At 48.3% G+C, this 13,609-nt stretch overlaps 1 protein-coding gene across 6 annotated transcripts; it reads right to left on the bottom strand.

The window, feature by feature from the left end:
* Window positions 1–297: 297 nt before the first annotated feature.
* LOC132244771 (uncharacterized) lies at window positions 298–13,215 on the bottom strand. Of its 6 annotated transcripts, XM_059717204.1 has the most exons (6): window positions 5,751–13,215; window positions 5,468–5,535; window positions 5,269–5,296; window positions 4,135–5,021; window positions 3,737–3,956; window positions 298–3,010 (listed from the first exon to the last, which is right to left on the bottom strand). In XM_059717204.1, the coding sequence occupies exon 1, from the start codon at window positions 9,372–9,374 to the stop codon at window positions 8,055–8,057; it is 1,320 nt and encodes a 439-aa protein (XP_059573187.1). In that variant the 5' UTR covers window positions 9,375–13,215; the 3' UTR covers window positions 298–3,010; window positions 3,737–3,956; window positions 4,135–5,021; window positions 5,269–5,296; window positions 5,468–5,535; window positions 5,751–8,054. The 6 variants fall into 6 exon arrangements, with proteins under 6 accessions (XP_059573187.1, XP_059573185.1, XP_059573186.1 ...); XM_059717202.1 differs by having other exon boundaries at window positions 4,135–4,337; window positions 4,497–5,535; XM_059717203.1 differs by having other exon boundaries at window positions 4,135–4,573; window positions 4,923–5,535.
* Window positions 13,216–13,609: the final 394 nt, after the last annotated feature.

The following is a 13,609-nucleotide window of genomic DNA, read 5'->3' as shown; positions in this document are numbered from 1 at the left end:
ACTGGCGCCAGGCTCCCACCCCCTGTGGGTCCCTATGAAGCCTCCTCCTACTACTATAGCCTCACCCAAACCACCGGTGTAATATCAAAGCCGAACATAAACTCGAGCCTCCTGGCTATAACTCAAACACAAAGCCTCCTGGCAGAACCATGGTGATCAAACCTCTCCAGGTTGCCATCCTTCACCCAGCTAGAGCGGTTCCTGTAATGCTCGCATCCTAGCTCCAGGAGCGCCAGCCCCAGCCCCAGCCCCAGCCCCAGCCCCTGCCCCTGCCCCTGCCCCTGCCCCTGCCCCTGCCCCTCCGGCTGCTCAGCCTGGCCTCAGCCCTGGGCTTTATAAGGACCAGGCCCTGCCTCCTGCAGACAGCTGGCCCTCCCTAGATGCCCCGGCAACCCGCAGCGGTGCTCTATCCCTGACAACCCACAGCTGGGCTCGTTATGTCCTGCCAGGGCTCGCTCTCTCTCTCCCTGGCAGTTTCCACTCTCTAGGAGCAGGCACCGAGGTGCCCTGCGACAGCATATTTTTGCCTTGTCAAATAAAAACCATTCCAAGCCAAAAGTGAAACGTGGCTGCTCAGCTGACCAGCCCGCCTCTCCTGGCCCCCAACTTCTCAAGCCAGCAACCTTCACCTATGCCAAGGACCCTTTACATAAACAAAGGCATAAAAGCATAAAAATAGAGGGAAAACAAGTTAACTTTCTGGGGTGCATTTTTCTAATAAAAATCTATTGGGTTTTCTAGTACAAATCTATTTTTCTAATTCAAATCTACTGGATATCATTTTAAACAGTACTCTTTTTTTTCAGCTGAGTGTGTGACGCATTCCCTGACTAAGGGGACAGTTATCTGTGGTAAAAGGACACAATGCTTGCCTGGATCTTTTTATACTTATAACTGAGCTGAAAAACACAAAAGGGTAAACCTCTTCCATGGCAGTGTCATTATAGGCCTGCAGTTTGTCTCTGACGCGAGATGTGGGTTCTGTGCACGAATCCCAGAGGAAGTCATCTTGAAAACTCGGGGCACTGGGCAGAGCTTTACAATTAAACAGCTGTTGTTCATCCCAAATCATTTTCAGGATGATATGGGCTCACCAACTTCAGACATGAATCGCATCACCTACTGGCGAGCTACCATTGCCCCTGTGGATGCAGCCAACTGCAATGATACAAAGCTCAGCGACAAGGGACAATAAGGGAAAAAGGATGTTGCATCAAACTGAAACTCCTGGGGGACCCAGGTTTCAGACTGTAGTTACCCAAAGCAGAGCCTGGCCATGGCATGGGGGTTACTCTCACGTAAACCGGCAAAAGCTCTTTAATGGCCACACAGGTGGTAGCTCAGCTCCACAATTCACAACAGCAGCTCAATGCCCCCTGGCACCATGAAGGGCACCTAGGTCAACCCTGCTTACTAGGACTGCCGCCGACTGAATTACCAAGACTGCTTCCTACAGTATATAGGCATCCTTGGGCTCCCACCCAAAAAGTGACTGCTCAGCTCACAAGGCCTGACAGAAATTGCAGTATTAGATGAAGGCATATCGCTGAATAGAAACATAGGGTTAGAATATATCTGATGTAATGTGGCGCATCCATGTCTACAACTAGCATGTACAGATCAGATAATAATTGATAGTACAGCTAGCACTTGTGACTTAAACTATGGCAGACCCTTATGGATAATGACATCATCTTTCTACTGGACAGTACTAGCATCTCAGGTGAGAGACAAATAGAGGTGGATTGTAACTGTGAGAAGACACTTGAGCTAAGGAGCTCTACAGACTTCCAGGCTGTACCCATGGGATGCCAGAAGCATACAAGGATTATGAAAACAGAGGCTTGCTCATCCTGTTCTGAACAGCCCTGAGGATTTTACCAACTGCAGAATGATTTCAGGGCCAAAGAATGTCACGCAGGCACACCTGTCCTGGGACGTGATGGTGGTCTTGCACAGCAGCACTAAATTTGGCCTAATGTACTGATGTTATGTCACAACACCATCAGACAAATGGTCTAAAGCTGCAGGCCATCCTCCAAAAACTGGCAAGCCCAGCAAGAAAACAGGCATCTGAAAACAGTGGAAACAGCTATAAATGGGAAAGATGACTAGATCACAATTAGAGACAAGTGCCGGGAACTACTCGCACGCATTTGCAGGCAGAGTTTGGCACCGCCGTAACGATGACAGATTAGCTGGGTAGTCTTGTTCTTGGCAGGCTGGTGTTTTGCACAGGTTCCTGAAGGAAAGGCAGCTCCCCAGGAGGGAACCCCACAGCTGGCATGCATCTTAGCATATTTCCCACACCAGCACACTAGGCAAGTAAATCACATCTGGGTTCTCCCTTGTGCATGTCACAAAACCTGCCATTTTCTTGCTCCCTTCACAACCCCAGTCTTCAGGTACTTGTGGTATGCTGCAGTTCATTGCTGGTCTTTCTAGGATCTTACAAGTACCATGGAAGTGCAACACCACATTTCAGACTCATTCATCTGTTGGAAGGCTTGGGGCGATTTTGCATCTTTCTCCCATGGAAGACACTTGGGGCTTGGCTTCGAAAGCGCTCAGAATGTCAAGGGCTATCTGCAGGGACAGAGGCATCCCAACTGATGACTGGACCTTCAAAGCTGCTTGTGAAAGCCAAAGCTGCCCTGGTGCAGTGAGACAACCTATGCAAGTTACTGGAGACTCCAGTCCCTCGCCCTGCTTATTGTGCAGGGAGAGCATACTGTGGAGAGCAGCCATCTCCTCCCAGTCTTGGGTCAGACCCTGCAATCCAGAGGTTTCCTGGAGAGGGGTTCCTCTTGGCATCAGGAGAAGAGAATCATGTCACAGAACCAATACGTCTCTCTTCCACACGTCAGCCAGTCCAGTTGGGCCCATCCCAGATCAGGCAGGGGACGATGGACGTAGGGAGGGGACAACAGGGGTGGGCGGGGAGGGGAGGAGTGCAGGGCTTCACCTCCGTTGGGTGAAGCAGCAGGGGAGCAGCCAGGTGAGCTGGAACCTGCGGGAGAAGGGCAGAGTCAGGGAAAGTTCAGTGTGCGGCTCCTCCGCTCACCCCCGGGAACAACCACGGGGTAAAGGAGCATCTCCCCAGCAGGGAGCAGGATGTGGCTCTGAACGTGGCTCAGCGGGGTTTCTGTCCCAGCAGGCCTGGCCTGGACCATAGCGCTGAGCTCAAACCTTAGGGCCCAGAGGTGGGCAATGAGGGGCCAACTCAGGAGATAGCCGGTCTGTCCGGGGCACTAGGGCCCTGGCGGAGGCAGGACAGGTCATCCTGAGCGGCCTGGAGGCAGGGGGCACCCGGTCATCATGTGGGCTGGTGGAGGGGCAGCCCCTCAGGCCTGGGGCTGGCTGGGGTGCAGGGGGGACACTCAGCTTCTGGCTGCCCCCGACCTTCCCCTCCTCCCCTCCGCCAGTGTCAGGCCTGGGGGTGGGAGGCAGAGACACTGGTCACCTCGCATTCACCCCAAACCACCAGGCTCCGGCCACTGCCGCCACCCCATGCCCAGGCCTCCCCTCTCTCCATCGCTGCCTCCGCACCAGGGACCAGCCCTGGGCGTCCTATCACATCCATCTCCCTTCCTCCCTATGCTGCCTGCGCCTAGCCCTGGTTCCTGCCTGCCATCTGCATAGACACAACTGGACTAACTCTTGGATCTGGCTCATATGTCTTGGAACAGAAAACATTTTTTAAAAAAGGCAAAACAAACTAGGGAAAGCATCGTACCTTTCACGCTGTCCCGGTTTTTTTGGACCTTGAAATTCAATTGTCTTCACTGACAAGTGTGGCGGGGGGTCACAGCCCACATCTACCAGGCAGAGGGCCCTACACTGGGTGGAGGTGTCCCCGTGTCTAGGTGTCCTCTGCCTGGGTGCTGGCCTCCATTGTAGGGGGAAGAGGAGCGGTCTGTGTCCCCTGCTCCATGATCTTGGAGGGGCGTTTCCACCTGATTGCACAAGAAGCAACTGCTCAGAGATGGGTCATGGACTGAATTCAAGACCAACAGGCCCTCCCCGACCTGCAAACACCCTGGATCCCAGCCCCGCCAGCCTGCCCTGCAGTGGAAACACTGTGTGTGACACCCCCAGTGCCCCCATACCCTGACAACATGAAAAGCACCATACCTCTCCCTGTGTCCTCCTGGATTTGGACAGCGAGCCTCTGTGCACCCACATCACCCAGGCAGAGGGCCCTGGTTTGGGTGCTGGTGTGCACCAGGTGGGGGCCCTCTGCCTGGGTGCTGGCTTCTGGTCTTGGGGGAAGGATGGTCTGGGTCCCAGCATGCACTTGGGACCCTGCCCCCTTGTCCTGGTGGGTGCTAATGCTCCTGATTGCACAGAAAGGAACTGGTCAGAAATGGATCCCAGACTGAATTCATCCCCGCCAGCACCCGGGAAGGAACAAGCCCCCAAGATGTGAGAAGCACCACTTGCAGCACTGCAGAGCCTGCCCCACCGCCCATGAGTTACCCATGAGGGCCCCGCACCTCACACTCCCCTCTCTGTGCCCCACTTATGCCTCCCAGGCTGGGCAGCACACCTCCGCTGTCCCCTCCACGGGAGGCTGTTGCAAAGGAGAAAGCATACGGCAGTGAGGACAAAATGCAAGCCCCTGGCCCAGAGCTGGCCCCTGGCAGAGGATGGGGGGCGGCTATGGCAGGGGACAGCCATCCATGAAGCAGGGGAGGTCGGTGCAGCACAGACCTATCACCCCACCAGTCCTACAGTGTGACACCCGCAAGGCTCACATGGTGCCCAGCACTGCACACACAAGACCTCCACCCACAGAGCCAGGGCAGCACCCGGCCCCTCGAGTGCAGGCCTGGTACAGTGGGGCACAGCCTTCCCTGGGCACACACAGGCACACACACACTCCCCCTCTCCCTGGGCAGGGGCATACAGGGCAGGCTCACCTCCATGGGGCGGTCCTCCATGTCATGGCCCTACTTCCTCTGCCCCTGGAGGGCCAGCACCAGGGCGCAATTCTCCCTCCTGAGCTCCTCCACTTGAGTCTGCACCAGAATCGCCCCAGCCCATCACATCATGCCCATGGCTGCACCGAGCATATCAGGCCTCAGCACCCAACAGCGACACAGCCTGAGGCACCAGCCAGGCCCCACCTGTCCCCACATGCAAGGTGCCAGGACTCTGTTCCCTGCTTTCACATCCTCTTGGATTTACCCAGCTGGCCAAGCTCAGCCTCAGCCTGCTCCCTCCCTTGCCCCACGGCCCTGCCGGCCTCAGCCCCACCAAACTCACCAGGAGCTCCTCTTCCCTTTGCCAAGCACTGTGGTGACAAAACACATTTTTGGGCTCAGGGAGACTGACGACGCCGTCCCACAAAACAGCCCTTCCCCAAAGAGAGAGTCGCGCAGAAGCAGGGACGGGCCCTGGGTTCAGCCCCAAGCCCTGCGCCACACCCCGGGAACAGCCCGGTCCCTCCCAGCCCCACACCTACCGGGACAGGAGTACCTCTGTGTCCTGTTCCTGGGCTGCCAGGTGGGCCCGCAGCACCTTCAGCTCCAGCTGCAGCAAAGGAGACCGTGCAGGTTAGAGAGGCCTCACGCCACTGCCCATCTGTCTGCGATGGAGCCACCTCTTGCCCCATCTGTCCCTCTGTCCCTGCCTTTGTCCTCCATCCCCCAACCCCAGGATTGTCCCTCTGGTCCACCCCGCCATGCAGCCATCACCTAGCCCACATGGTCTCCTCACAGCCCCCCGCCCCACTGGAACCCACTCACCTGCTGGTGCCGGTACCCGCAGGGGCCTTTCAGCTCCTGGGGAAAGAAAGAGCGTCTGGGGCGATGGGCTCCCTTGGGCAGTGTAGGGGAAAACTTCGTCCCCTGGTTCGTTGGGTGGAGGCTCAAATGAACCAGCCGATTGAAATTTAAAGACTTAGTTTAATAAAGAAAGCATTCCTGGTCAGTGTCATACACGAATTCAGAATTTTGCCATGAGGTCTGACTCTGAGCATAGGCAGTGAGGCGGTAATATAGAAAACGTGACGTCATAAGCATAGCAACAGTATAAACCAATCAACATTAGCCATCACTCAGACAAGTCTGCACATGTCTTCAACTTGTTACTGGAGAAAAAAAAAAACTAGTTTAAACCAGTCTGTAACAGCAAGGTCATGACCTGGCTACATGACTTGCTCACAAACAAAATGGCAGACTGGAACCATTTTGTTTTTCCCCTTCATTTCACCCATTTGATCCTTCCGAAGGAGGATCACTCTATTTCTATTTGGCACAGGTCTGTCCATAGTTTCTCTTGCTTTATTTGATTATTTCTTAGTTCTAACACCATGTTTTTAACCATTTCTTTAGATAGTTTGTTCAGCCTTTTTAAGACACAACTTTGTGCAACATAAAACTAGCTGCACAATCACATACAAACTTAACCCTAAAATTAAAACCATACACAAAGCAGACATTATTTTCCCAAGCAGACCTTTGAATAATCCCCTAGGATCTAACCAAGCAAACCAATCTACTGAAGAAACTTTGGGAACGAAGGCTGCTTCAGCGGCTTTTGCAGCATGAACCATCGCATTATTAACTTGGTTTTCTACTAAGTCAAAGGTACTATTTACATAAGTGCAACACTCTTGGCCTATTACAGCACAGGCACCCCCTTCAGATGCTAAAACATAGTCAAGGGCTAATCGGTTCTGCATAACCATTAGTCGTAAATTATCTTGATTTCGGGCTATGATCTTTATAGCGTTTCCCAGACTGGTTATGGCAGTTTCAGTTTCTAGGGCCAATATTTCAACTACCGCTTGTAGTTGCAGGGTATATCTTCCCAAACAGGAGACAGCTGGACCGGTAACTAGTGGAAATATTCCTGCTACAGAACACCCTATTCATTTTCCCACGGTTGAAGGATTTTTATAAGTTTCAAGGGTAGCTATCGCATCTCGTTCTCAATCTGCTCTCTCGGGGCTTTCTCTTTTATTTCGGTGATGCCCTGGAGGCAGAACTTTTGTAACTCTGACTGGAGGGGTTAGCCAGGCTAGATAACAAGATGCGAACCAATTTGGTGGTAGCTGATGGTAGGCTTTAGTCCCGCATACCCAATAGGTTCCTTGCAGGGCCTGGTTATTACTAAAGGAGCCTTCATACCAGTCTAGGGTAAACCGACCTCCAATAGGAGATGGCCTTCCCAAACTGTCAGGAGATGCTGACTTTATGGTGCCATCTCTATAGCAATGGCCTCCTAAAATAAAACATTCCCATATGGTGATACGTGACCACTTCATTGGTTTGCAGGATATTGCTCCAGTTCCGCTAATCTGGTTATTTGGGCTATACCATCCATTAAAACTTTGGCACCATGTTCTCTCTTTAGTATGATTGTTCATCCACACTCCTTTTCCCATATCATAATGTTTACAACTACTATTTCCCACTGAATAAAAATTTTGTTGGGAGTAGTTGTGTACCCAACACATTTCTCCCTGTAAAGGAATCACCGTAAGGTACCTTGCATCAGTCCAAGTGGCATTATTTGGGTCTGCCCACCGCACAGTTAAACTTTCTAAACTCAAGGGACGAGGTATCATAAGAAATCCTTCGCTATGAGCCCTAGGACTAAGACCACACACCCAGCAATCTGAGACGTTTAGGGCTATTGATACCTTTTGTAGCAGACCAAGGTATGTGTTAGGGGCACCTAATACGGCTACATTAAGTAGCACTGTAGCCATAATAAACTTAACAGTCATGTTGGCAAGTATTGTTTGGTTTGCCTCTGCAGGCAATTCTTCTGGGTTTCGTTGTCTGAGTTCACCTTGGTGTTAATAACACTGATTAGTTACCTTTTCTTGGCTTGTCTTCTAGGACGAAGGTTATAGTTGTGAGGGGGTGCAACAAGGTGAGGGGTATCTGCACTCGTTTCTTGAAGACCTTCTTCCTCAGTTTCCTTTTGAGTGGGATCTAATTCCAGCTGGGCTGGTTCTGGGTTGATTTGTTCTTCTTTCTTTGGTGTTAATGTCCTTTTGCAATGAGATGTGTGTATCCAGGCAGATCTTCCATCAACCTTTACGGCAGTATGGGTTGCAGGCAGTCTTTTCGGCAAAATTCCTTTACTAGAACCCATTCACCAGGTCTCAAAGCATGGCAGGGAACATCAGTTGGAATGGGTAAAGCTGCACTGACCTGTGGAAATAAAGCTTTGAAAGTCTTCATGAGTCCTTTGCAATAACTTAACACACTTTCATGACCTTCTAACAGATCTACTGCTTTAATCTCTATGATAGGGTTTAAACCCACGTTCATAGGTCTACCAAATAAAATTTCATATGGCGTAAGTCCATGTTTTCTATTAGGCATGTTCCTGAGGTGCATTAGCACAATCAGAAGAATGTCAGGCCAAGAAAGTCCAGTTTGTTTACAAAGTTTGGGTAATTTTGATTTAATATCTTGGTTAATGCGTTCTACCTTCCCTGAGCTTGCTGGATGATAGGGTGTATGAAATTTCCATGAAAATCCTAAAGCTTTACTAAGAACCTTTTGGATTTGAGAAGTAAAATGCGGTCCCTGATCTGAATCTAATGTAAGTGGTATGCCAAATTGTGGAATCAATTCGGTCATTAATTCCTTTGCTACAGAGACTGCATCTGCTCTTCTAGTGGGGTAAGCTTCTGTCCACCCACTGAAGTGACACACGATAACAAGGACATGCTTGAACCCTTTGCTAGGCAGTAAATCAATGAAATCTACTTGTAAGTTTTGAAATGGTCCATAAGACCAGGGAGTGGCACTAGCCTGGACATATGTGGGTTTGCTAATTCCATGTTGCAAGCATATCGCACAAGTTTGTGAGATCCTTTTCGCTACTGCATGTATAGTGGGTGCGTACCAGTATCTTAAAATGTTTTCTGCTACCCCCCTTTTGCACACATGTCCCATTTCATGGGATGCGCGTGCAAGATGAGGGACAAGGGTTTTAGGGGCAATGATGCTCCCGTCAGGAGACTTCCACAAGGTATCAGAATGTAAGATACAGCCGGCAGAAAGCCACGCATGTTTTTCGGATTCTGGAGCTGCATCCTGGAGAAGAGAAATGTTAGAGGTTGAAAGATCAAGGACTAAACAAAAGGGACTGGCAAGTGGGGTACCATCAAGGGCTGCATGCTGCGTATGTTTATCTGCACAAGCATTTCCTTGGCTCACATCATCAGAACCTCCTGTATGAGCTTTACAGTGCATAACGGAAATCTGTTTAGGGAGTAAAATAGCATCCAGCAAGGCATTAATTAAAGGAGCATGAGAAATAGGAGACCCAGAAGAGGTAAGGAATCCACAATGCTTGTTGCGCGCTCCGGATACCAGGAAGACTGTGAGCTTCAATGACTGCATGTGGTGAACATACGGCAAACCCAGCACGAAGTTGCCCAGTCACGTCTCTTTTGCATGAGCCGTCTACAAAAAAAAATACAATCAGGGTTAACTAGAGGTGTATCTCTGGGATGTGGACGCGGGGTAAATACCTGATCTGTCTGAGTAATGCAGTAGTATCTCCATCGTGCGGTAAAGGTAAAAGAGAAGCAGGGTTTAAAACATTACAACGAACAATAGTAACATTATTAGCAGCTAGAATAGTGCGTTCATAAGAAGATAACCTTGGAGAGGACAAGTGTTGAGTTTTCCTGCAATTTAACAAGGCAGAGACAGCATGGGGAACAGCAAGGGTAAGGGGAGACCCTAACACTATAGCTGCTGATTTTTCTAAAAGTGATGCACCAGCAGCTACAGCACGCAAACAAGGTGGAAATCCTTAAGCAACAGGGTCAAGCAAGGAAGAAAAGTAAGCAATTGGTTTGTAAGAAGAACCAAAAGGTTGGGTTAGGACTCCAGTAGCAACACCTTCTCTTTCATGACAGTATAGTGTAAAGGGTTTATCATAGTCAGGGCGTCCCAATGCTGGTGCAGAGGCTAGTGCAGTTTTTAGGTTAACAAAGGCTTGTTCATGGTGCTCAGTCCACGGGAGAGGGTTATTAGGAGAACCATCCTTTGTAAGCTCATTTAAGGGTTTAGCTAGTAAAGAAAAGTTAGGTATCCATTGCCGACAATAAGATGCAGAGCCTAAAAATCCTTTGAGCTGCTTCTTAGTAGTGGGTCTGGGGAGAGAAAGAACAGCAGAAATACGATCTGCAGTTAGATGTCTATGTCCTTTGGAGATTTCGTGCCCTAGATATATAACTTTTGGCTGACAAAACTGCAACTTAGCTTTAGAAGCTTTATGACCTTGTTGGGCTAAACATTTCAGGAGCTGAATTGTATCTGTAACACAGGCAATTTCAGTTTCCGAGGCAACTATAAGATCATCAATATACTGAATAAGTACTGAGTTACAAGGCAAAATTATAGTATCTAAATCCTTTTTTAACGCTTTAGAAAATATAGAAGGGCTTTCAGTAAACCTTTGAGGCAAACATGTCTACGTATATTGCCTTCCTTTGTAGGTAAATGCAAGAAGAAATTGGGAGTCAGGGTGTACTGGGATGGAGAAAAAAGCAGAACGTAAATCAACAACAGAAAAAAAAGTAGCAGAGGTGGGAATCATGCTAAGGATGGTAGAGGGATTAGGCACAACAGGATGAGAAGGGACAACAAATTGATTAATTTTTCTTAAATCTTGTACAAAATGATAAACAGGTTTTCCATGCTCATCTGTTTTCCCTGGCTTTTTCACGGGTAGGATAGGAGTGTTACAGGGAGAGCGAGTTGGGATTAAAACACCCTGTTGCAAAAGAGCATCAATGACCGGGGCGATACCTTCTTCAGCTTTGCGGGAAAGGGGATACTGTTCTATTGCAGGAAAAGGTTTGCATGCATTGTATGTTAACTGAACTGGCTCAATGTTCAAGAGTTTCCCCGTTTCATTGAGGTGGGAAGCCCACAAGGACTCTGGAACGTCCAAAAGAGATGGAGAGTTGGAGGAGTCTCCATCTATTTGGTTATTCTCAGGGTCTGTAGAGAACAAGAGCATTAAATTTGGGGTCTGATCAGAAGGCAGATCTAAATATATACCCTCAGGGGAACAGTAGATTGTGGCACCTAATTTACACAGCAAATCTCTTCCTAACAAGTTTACCAGAGCAGTAGGACTTAACAAAAAGGCATGTTCAGCAGACAGAGGTCCTATTTTAACTAGAGCAGGGTTAGCGTATACATGTGGAATGACCTGACCCCCTAGTCCAATTGCATTAACTATTTTAGTTGTAGGCACAAGTTCCTTAGCTTCCTCACACTTTATAGTGGACATAGAGGCTCCCGTATCTACTAAGAAATCATGAGGTTGTTCATTGACCACTATGGTTACACTAGCGTCTTCAGAGGCTTTTACAAGAGAATTTAGCAAGGCACAATCAGGAGATACAGAAGTCTCTGAAAACCGTCATTGGGGGGGGTTTGGAGAGTGGAAAGCTAGAGAGCGGACTGGTTGAGGCCGGTTTGGGCAGTTTGTTTTCCAATGTCCTCTTTGCTTGCAATAATTGCAAATATCATCTGGACGCAGTCCATGTTGGGAACGCAGCTGAAAAGGAGGTGCACTTGGTCTGAAGCTAAAATTTGGGTGAGAGCTCTGATTGGACGTTGGGGCCCCAGGATAAAAGTCTTTGTGAGGTTGGGCGTATGGGCGAGGATCAGTACGCCGTTTTTGTTCTAAATTTTGAATTTTCAAAGCCATTAGGTTAGTCTTAAGTTCTTTTCTTTTTTCCTTTTCCGCCTGCTGTTGTTCCCATAAATCGATACATGCCTGAACAATTTCAGTCATTTGTTTTCCTTTCCAGCCTAGAACCAACTGCTGTAATTTTTCTTGTAACTTCGGCTGTAAATTCTTTACATAGGTGGTAACAATCAACCCTCGCATGTTGTCTGCAGCAGGATCAATGCTGGTATGTCTTTGGATTGCTGCACAAAGTCGAGTTTGAAAATCTGCTGGATGCTCGTCAGGATTTTGTTTGCCAATTTCTACTTTTGTCCAATCTACATGAGTCTGAGCTACTCTGGTAATGGCGTTTAGCAAAGTAGCTCTAGCATTTTGCAAATTTTGCAGTCCTTGATTTTCTTCATAATTGTAATCATTTTGTGGCCAAAGGGTGCCATCCGGAATATTCCTAGTTTCTGCAATTCGGAGTCATTTTTGTTCTGGATTTAACAGACTATTTAAGAGCCAGTTTACATCAGACACAGTGGGACTGTAAATACTAAAGACCTGCTGCAATTTATCTTTAAAATCAGTAGGGCTTTCTCTGAGTTTTGGAAAGGTATTACAAAAGGTAGTGATATCACTAGCAGTCCAAGGGACATGAACTACAGTCCATTGGCCTCCTGGTATTTGAGGCGGGTATTGTCGCAATGGGCAGAGAACAGTTGACTTAAAATACTGCGGGTCTCCGAAGGTGGTCACAATCAATCTTCCTCCCTCTTGGGCATATAGGGTTATTACAGTCTGCCCATTTGAACCTCTTTGGATATTCTTCACCTTGTATAAGGGTCTTAATTCAGCCTTTAAATTTTTCTTAACTTCTCGCATACTAGGTAGGCCATCATCATCGGAGTCTAAATTAATTGAAGCTGGGGGAGAAAGCAGGCTTGCTGGCGGCTCTGTGGGTGAACAGCTAGCTGCAGCAGCAGGAGGAGCAGGGTTGACTATTTGGGCAGGAGGAGGAGGAACAGGACTAGGTACCTAGGAATCTAGTAGGTCTTCTGTATCTTCTTGGGTGCGGGTAAAGTTGGGCGCCGGCATAATAGGGTAAAGGTTTTTATATGTTGGAGGGCCATTTGGAGCTGGTGGAACACTAGGGTTTTTCTCTTTTATAGGAGGCTGAGCCAATTTTTCCTCCTTTAATGTAGCCAATTGCCTTTTTAATTTATCATTAGAGTCTCTGAGACTAGTCTCAATAGATTTTTGTTTTCTTTTTGAAGCTTCATTATCCCATAGGTACCAATATTTCATCTGCTTTGGCTTAGGTATCTCTAAGAATCCCCTCAGGTAATTTAATTTATCGGGATCAAAGGTTCCTTTATCAGGAAACTGTAACCCAGGGTTTTCATAGGTATAACCATTCCAAGCATGTGCCAATTTAACTAAGCGCTTTTGCTTCTTTGGACCCAATTTAGTTCCATACTCCTTACACATATACCCCAAAGGTGTTTTTGGGTCTGGGCAAGAGGATCTTTGATCCATTGCCAGGATAATATAACAGAACCAGGAGAGATTTACCTGAGACACAAGAGGAAGGGGAAACGGGTTCATCAGAGCGATGCCCGGTGCCAGAGACACAAAAGGATGCACAAACTGGAACACGAGCCCTTGCTTTCAAGATTGGCTCGCAAGCGGCCAACTTGGGGTGGCTGCCCATGAACCAGACACAAGGGAAGGACACAAGACAATCTCTCAAATATAAATCAGAGTTATCAGGACAGACTGTTAGAGGCCAGTAGCAAAGGGATAAACAGAGAAAAGTCTAGGCGTCCCCAGACAAAATCAGAACAGTCTACCTGTCAGGATCCCAAGTCAGTCAGATTCAAATCTTTAAGTCAGTTTCAAATAAAGTATCTTTCAGTCAGTCAGATAAAATAAACTA

The sequence above is a fragment of the Alligator mississippiensis genome, chromosome 14 (genome assembly GCF_030867095.1).
Source record: "Alligator mississippiensis isolate rAllMis1 chromosome 14, rAllMis1, whole genome shotgun sequence".
In the NCBI taxonomy this organism is placed as follows: Eukaryota; Metazoa; Chordata; order Crocodylia; family Alligatoridae; genus Alligator; species Alligator mississippiensis.
This window is presented reverse-complemented; position numbering and strand designations above follow the sequence as displayed.

What these genes read in the sequence shown, in the direction of transcription:
- LOC132244771 (XM_059717200.1), bottom strand. Translation starts at nt 9,374, where the DNA reads ATGCAGTCATTGAAGCTCACAGTCTTCCTGGTATCCGGAGCGCGCAAC.